At 51.3% G+C, this 7,971-nt stretch overlaps 1 protein-coding gene across 1 annotated transcript; it reads left to right on the forward strand.

Moving 5' to 3' along the window:
• Positions 1-4,286: 4,286 nt before the first annotated feature.
• LOC143959486 (uncharacterized) lies at positions 4,287-7,735 on the forward strand. The gene is made up of 2 exons (XM_077468158.1): positions 4,287-5,628; positions 5,728-7,735. Exons 1-2 carry the CDS (start codon positions 5,527-5,529, stop codon positions 6,829-6,831), a joined length of 1,206 nt encoding a protein of 401 aa, XP_077324284.1. The 5' UTR covers positions 4,287-5,526; the 3' UTR covers positions 6,832-7,735.
• The last annotated feature ends 236 nt before the right edge of the window (positions 7,736-7,971 follow it).

A 7,971-nucleotide genomic window follows, 5' to 3' on the forward strand; every position in this document is an offset into this window, starting at 1 on the left:
CAATTGGTTCAGTGCCCCCCAGTGCCCCCCCCATGGGCAGTGCAGACAATGCCACCCCCCATGGGCAGTGCGGACAATGCCGCTCCCCCATGGGCAGTGCGGACAATGCCGCTCCCCCATGGGCAGTGCGGACAATGCCCCTCCCCCCATGGGCAGTGCGGACAATGCCGCTCCCCCCATGGGCAGTGCGGACAATGCCGCTCCCCCCATGGGCAGTGCGGATAATGCCGCCCCCCATGACCATCCCACATGGGACCTAGATCCCTCCCCCGCTTTCTCTTTGATGGCCTCATTGTGATTGCACCTCTGTAGTCATGTATGTCAATCTTTTGTTTTCATCCCCAACAATCCACGTCTGCACACTACTGGGAGGTCCATACACACGCAGATGGACGGTTATAGATCTCTTATTGGCACCGTCTCCCCGGGATTTTGTACTTGTTGAAAACCAGAAGATTACTTAGCAGTGCCCCAAAGAAAACATGAAATAGTCCCTCCTGTTCCCTACTGAATGGACGGATTGTATGAACTGCCTTAGGGCTCATTTAAACATGTTGTGCCCTCTGAACAGCAATCCACATTCAAGTCGCTCTTCAGAGGGCATTTGACAGGAGGCAAGAAGGTGTTATATTGCCTCCTCACCACCTGTTTAACCCCCTGACATCCGCGCTGTGGGCAAATGACGGGCACAGCGCGGATGTGAATTCCCGGGAGGCCGTCATATGACATCCCCCTGTGCACGCTCCCTGCGGAGGGCGCCGTGATCACAGAGTCACTGAGACTCGGAAGACCACCGATCCGAGTACGGGGCCAATCCCGACCCCTTATCATGTGATCAGTTATCAGCCAATGACGGCTCATTACATGATGTAAACAAAAGCTCAGTGATCGTTTTTTTTTCTCCTCTGCTGACAGGAGAAGAACAAAGCCGATCACCGGCTCATCTTAAAGGGACATCGACCCTGAAAAGGAAGAGGCGATTATGCCTCATTTATAGAGTAACAGTGCCCACCAGTGCCACCTATCAATGCCCATCAGTGCCACCTATCAATGCCCACCAAGCCCACCCAGCCAAGTGCCCACACCCAGGACCCAGCGGTCCTGGGTGTGGGCGAATGGCCCTGAATGCAGACAGTGCATGTCATATTAGGAGAAGTGGCTGCGTGCGTGCAGCTGTGCGTTCTACTCATTGTCAATGGACTGCCTGCATGCAGCACCTGGAAGATACAGATGTTGTAGAAACGTCCCATTCATGTTATATGGGCCTCATCACCCTTGTAAACAAGGCCAGACAGACGGACAAAACCAACACAAATAAAACCGCACTAATTCATTATCCATCAGCATTTTAATATGCACTATGCCTTTACCCCAAGTGCTGTCATTAGAAGTGTCTGCGCTCCTAAAGCCGGCCATAGACACTTCCAATCTCACCCGACTAAGCAAGGACCAGCCAAGATTCTAACCATGTATGGGCAGGCTGATTACGGGCTGGGTACTACCAGCCCCTCTGACTTTTCATGCCATTATTGCCAACCAGTGGGTCGGGATGAGTGGCAGGAAACCAGCATTTTTATACAAAGTACAACATTAGTCCTCCTTGTGTCCCTGTCCTGTAGAGTTTATTCATGGTCTCTGGCACCAGCGTTTTCATCTCTTCTCTCCATAATTTGATGTTCTACAAAGAAAAATATATGAAATGTAGGTGAAGGTGCTAAATCTAATTCCTCTCTTTTTTTATTGTAGGTGTACGCGGTATTGACTGCACACCACAGTGCAACCCGGACGTGTCCACTCCACCGGAGTGCGACCAGGACGTGTCCACTCCACCGGAGTGCGACCAGGACGTGTCCACTCCACCGGAGTGCGACCAGGACGTGTCCACTCCACCGGAGTGTGACCAGGACGTGTCCACTCCACCGGAGTGCGACCCGGACGTGTCCACTCCACCGGAGTGCGACCAGGACGTGTCCACTCCACCGGAGTGCGACCCGGACGGGTCCACTCCACCGGAGTGCGACCAGGACGTGTCCACTCCACCGGAGTGCGACCAGGGCGTGTCCACTCCACCGGAGTGCGACCAGGACGGGTCCACTCCACCGGAGTGCGACCAGGACGTGTCCACTCCACCGGAGTGCGACCAGGACCTGGCCACTCCACCGGAGTGCGACCAGGACCTGGCCACTCCACCGGAGTGCGACCAGGACGTGTCCACTCCACCGGAGTGCGACCAGGACCTGGCCACTCCACCGGAGTGCGACCAGGACGTGTCCACTCCACCGGAGTGCGACCAGGACGTGTCCACTCCACCGGAGTGCGACCAGGACCTGGCCACTCCACCGGAGTGCGACCAGGACGTGTCCACTCCACCGGAGTGCGACCAGGACGTGTCCACTCCACCGGAGTGCGACCAGGACGTGTCCACTCCACCGGAGTGCGACCAGGACCTGGCCACTCCACCGGAGTGCGACCAGGACGTGTCCACTCCACCGGAGTGCGACCAGGACGTGTCCACTCCACCGGAGTGCGACCCGGACGTGTCCACTCCACCGGAGTGCGACCAGGACGTGTCCACTCCACCGGAGTGCGACCAGGACCTGTCCACTCCACCGGAGTGCGACCAGGACCTGTCCACTCCACCGGAGTGCGACCAGGACGTGTCCACTCCACCGGAGTGCGACCAGGACCTGGCCACTCCACCGGAGTGCGACCAGGACGTGTCCACTCCACCGGAGTGCGACCAGGACGTGTCCACTCCACCGGAGTGCGACCAGGACGTGTCCACTCCACCGGAGTGCGACCAGGACCTGTCCACTCCACCGGAGTGCGACCAGGACCTGTCCACTCCACCGGAGTGCGACCAGGACGTGGCCACTCCACCGGAGTGCGACCAGGACGTGGCCACTCCACCGGAGTGCGACCAAGGCGTGGCCACTCCACCGGAGTGCGACCAAGGCGTGGCCACTCCACCGGAGTGCGACCAAGGCGTGGCCACTCCACCGGAGTGCGACCAAGGCGTGGCCCCTCCACCGGAGTGCGACCAAGGCGTGGCCCCTCCACCGGAGTGCGACCAAGACGTGGCCCCTCCACCGGAGTGCGACCAAGACGTGGCCCCTCCACCAGAGTGCGACCAAGACGTGGCCCCTCCACCAGAGTGCGACCAAGACGTGGCTACTCCACCAGAGTGCGACCTAGACAATCCATCCATCCGCAGCACACATGATGAGATCGCCTCACAAGTACCATCCAGCGTGGTCACCAAGGACCAGTCATGTGTACTCTCCTTTGAACACATGACCTGTTATGGAGTCCTTGGAAAGGGGGCCAGTTCGCAGGTGATCTTGGCCTCTCATCCCGCCATTGACCAGAAGCTGGCGGTTAAACTTGTGAAAAAGACAGAATTTATTCATTATGAAGACGATAGTGATATGGTTTTCTTAGAACGTGACGTGCTGAAAGTAGCCAGGGAGTGTCCATTTATTACACATCTGTTTGGAACGTTCCAGACAAAGGTAAGTCTTTTCACCTTCCAATTTCTTTACCAGACCAGACAGAAGTAGCATTGCAATAAGAACAGTCCAGTAATGGCGGCCTACTTAGTTCCTCTGTCCGGTTTTCCTAAATTAAGTGTGTCTGTCTATTCCTCCACAAAATGAAATCCTGCATGTCTATAATGTAAACTTTATCTCTTGTGTTCACACAGAATCATCTCGCCTTTGTCCTGGAATGTGTGACCAGAGGGGATCTCCATAGTGCCATGGCAGTAGCTCCATTTCCTGGGGGCACCATAAGGTAAGATCAATGAACGGGTCACTCTGGAGTCGGGGGTGACTGACCACAGCCAGTGATGTAGTCAGCCCCTTCACCTGAGCCTCGTCCATCCAAACCCCTATGTATTACAGGGGGAAGTCATTTCATCTTTAGATTTCATTACTCTGTGATGATTTGTGATGCTAATTCCTCTATCTCTTTCCCCCATCAGATACTTCATAGCAGAAATGATCTGTGGTCTGCAGTTTCTGCATTCTAGGGAGATCATCCACAGAGACCTCAAGCCTGCAAATATTCTTTTGGATAACGTTGGACACATCAAAATAGCCGATTTCGGCTTGGCACGTATGGGCGTCACGGAGTCCAGCAGGATTCAAGGACAATCGGGAACACCAGGGTACTTGTCGCCAGAGGTAAGATACTTGCTTTCCACCTGATATTAGACCTAATTGTAATATTTGTTATAATGGGATATAGAGATAAACTAAAGGGAGGTAATTTTTCACTAAATTAAGAATTTCTTTACTGGTGACCTGGTTGGTTTCAGTGGGTTTCCAGGCTGGAACAATATTCCAGGGGTATTTGTCCCCATTGGTTTGTATTGGTGACCATTGTCATTGAGAAAGAAAGTTAGAGTTTTAGATCTTTCCCCAGAACACGAGGGGAGGAGAAACCTTCAACGGGCACACCTGTTCTGGTGAAATTTACCTCAATTTGGAAGATTTCAGCCAATTTCCTTTTGTGTCTCTGTGAGACCTAAAGCCCCACCTCCAATATTCACAAGCTCCGCCTTGGTTTGAGGTCTTTTGAGCACAATTTTAGGAGTCCTGGGAGGATTCATAGATCCCATATATCAGCATTGAGTCGTCTCCGTCCTCTACCCAACAATCAGCTCATCCTTCTTTTTCTCTTTATGTTTCTACAGGCCCTTCAAAACATTCCATACTTCGGAGCGGCTGATTATTTCTCTCTGGGAATAATCGTGTATAAGATGGCTTTCGGCAGACATCCATTTCTGACCGGCAGGGAGTCCGCAGAGGAAGAAGTGAAGATCGTGACCACAAGGGAACCGCATTATCCAGATAGCATGAACCCGTATCTCCGTGACGTCATAGAGATGGTAAGTATACATAGAAATTTTACACCTTTTAAGTGACAATGTTCTTTCCCTGTTGCATACATTATATCTTATTAGGATTTTATTAAACATGGTTCCACCTTCTTACCATCACATATCGATGGAGGTCATAGCTGTACTTTCAGCAAGCTGACTGCTTAATGGAAGGATCTGCCTTCCCCTGTCATAAGGAAAGAAGCAGCCCTTTTTAATTTACGGTCCGGGTGGTTCCATTGGATAGTGATGGGGCCAATCGCACACATTGAATTCAATTTCTGGGGACATTCCGTGCACAGACAACATATAGAACTCCCCTGGGACTGCCAGAGTCATAAGAAAAATCATGGCAGGTGCAGATTTCATAGAAATCTCTTTTTTAATACATTCCTAATTCACATTTAATTGCAAAATATCTGATGTTTCTTTCCTTTAATAACTATTCTGAACTAATATGACACAAATAAGGCCCCATGCTACCATCCAATCCAATCAGGATGTAGTAGCAGGTCAGAAGGCAAAATAATAGAGAGAATCAGAATCAAATATTACATTGTTCATAGATTGTTCATGTTATTCCAGTGTATCTTATTATATTTTGTTCCTTTTTACAGTTCCTATGTAAAGACCAAGAGCTGCGGATGAGTCTAGTAAGAGACATCAGAGAACACCCCTACTTCAGCAAGGTGGACTGGAAGGAGCTAGAGAAAGGGAACTCACGCCCACCATTTCCAAATCGACATGTAAGTATACGGGAGGAGTCCCAGCACAATGGGGGGATTTCTAGGGATTATTTCCCTATCGATCAGAAACATTGACAAAATACTTTTTTCTCTTTCCAGATGCATGAGGAAGACCTGGGGGAAGGAATTCCAGGGGATGCTTTCATTAAAAATGAAGACTTTGGGAGAGATGAGGTTCCACACCGGCAGGAGAGATTTGAGGGCTTCTCCTACCTGAGCGAGAATGTGAATTGCAGCCAGTGGCCTAATACTCACCACTGGAAAACCAGTATCAACCCAGAGCCTCGTCGCCACCATCCGAGGGGCAATAACATTAACACAGAGCCTCGTCAGCACCATCCAAGGGGCAATGACATTAACAGAGGGCCTCGTCAGCACCATCCAAGGGGCAATGACATTAACAGAGGGCCTCGTCAGCACCATCCAAGGGGCAATGACATTAACAGAGGGCCTCATCAGCACCATCCAAGGTGCAATGACATTAACAGAGGGCCTCGTCAGCCCCATTTGAAGGAAGAGCCTCGTCAGCACCATCCAAGGGGCAATGACATTAACAGAGGGCCTCGTCAGCCCCATTTGAAGGAAGAGCCTCGTCAGCACCATCCAAGGGGCAATGACATTAACAGAGGGCCTCCTCATCACCATTTGAAGGAAGAGCCTCGTCGGCACCATCCAAGGGGCAATGACATTAACAGAGGGCCTCATCAGCCCCATTTGAAGGAAGAGCCTCGTCACCACCAACCGAGGGGCAATGACATTAACAGAGGGCCTCGTCAGCCCCATTTGAAGGAAGAGCCTCGTCACCACCAACCGAGGGGCAATGACATTAACAGAGGGCCTCGTCAGCCCCATTTGAAGGAAGAGCCTCGTCAGCACCATCCAAGGGGCAATGACATTAACAGAGGGCCTCGTCAGCCCCATTTGAAGGAAGAGCCTCGTCACCACCATCCAAGGGGCAATGACATTAACAGAGGGCCTTGTCAGCCCCATTTGATGGAAGAGCCTCGTCACCACCAACCGAGGGGCAATGACATTAACAGAGGGCCACGTCAGCAACATTTGAAGGAAGAGCCTCGTCACCACCATCCGAGGGGCAATGACATTAATAGAGGGCCTCCTCATCACCATTTGAAGGAAGAGCCTCGTCACCACCAACCGAGGGTATTTGACCTCAAAAGAGATTTGCCTGCTGTGAGACGGTAACACAAGCAGTACTGAGTGAGATAATTGTGGCACACTGGCAATGATCTCCCTACACCATACATAGAACCATACATAGAATGTATACATAGGGCCATACATACCACCATACTCAGCATGCCTACCTAGTACCAAACATACCACCATCGGGGCCACCAATAAGGGGGTACCACTGGTTCTCCTGTAGGGGCTGGGCACAGAAAACATGAGGAATCGGTGCGGCGGGCGGATGCACTGATCAGTGGGGGAGGCACTGATCTGTGCGGATGCTCAATGCATATATTCTGAATGATCCCCAAAGATGATTGTAAACAAGCATGCAAGTGTGTTTTATTGCATACATACCTGCGTATATAGCACCATGCATACCATCATACACAGCATGTCTACATACCACCACCAGGGCCACCAATAAGGGGGTACCACCAGTCCTCCTGTAGGGGGCTGGGCACAGAAAACATAAGGAATCGGTGCGGCGGGCGGAGGCACTGATCAGTGTGGGGGCGCTGATCTGTGCGGATGCTCAATGCATATATTCTGAATGAGCCCCAAAGATGATTGTGAACAAGCAGGTAGGTGTGTTTTATTGCATACATACCTGCAATACATATGTTCTGTATGGTTCTATGTATGGTTTTTTTCTCTATATGAGATGAACTGGGCACCCTAGACTGATGATTCAGGGACAATCCGATCGCCTTAGGGGGTCAGGAAGGAATTTTTCCCCCCCTTGGAGCCCATCTGGCCGGGGGGGTTTTCGCCTTCCTCTGAATCATCTTAAGGTTTAGGCTTAGTGTAAAAAGGCCCTGCCTTTGAGGAGTCCTAGGTCAACCGTCACTGTTCTCCGAAGCCCGACAATCATTTCCATCTATAGATTTATCTCCAATAAAGATTGGTCGCACCTTAATTGTCTTTGTATGTGTTTTTTTTCTTCTTTTTTCTAAGAAATATAATGAGGAATGGCAGCAGGGTGAGGAATCTTGCCCCATACTTCACCACTAGGGATGAGCTTCGATTTCAAGAGGAAGATCGAACATTATGGTCCGTTGGTGCCAAATTAGAGCGGCGTGTCACGGCCCATAATGCACTGCGTCATAGCAGTGCATTGCTGGCTGATGATTGGCCAAGCATGCACGATGACCC

The sequence above is a fragment of the Lithobates pipiens genome, unplaced genomic scaffold (assembly GCF_037356315.1).
Source record: "Lithobates pipiens isolate NorthernLeopardFrog02 unplaced genomic scaffold, aLitPip1_a1.2 Scaffold_77, whole genome shotgun sequence".
Lineage (NCBI taxonomy): Eukaryota > Metazoa > Chordata > Amphibia > Anura > Ranidae > Lithobates > Lithobates pipiens.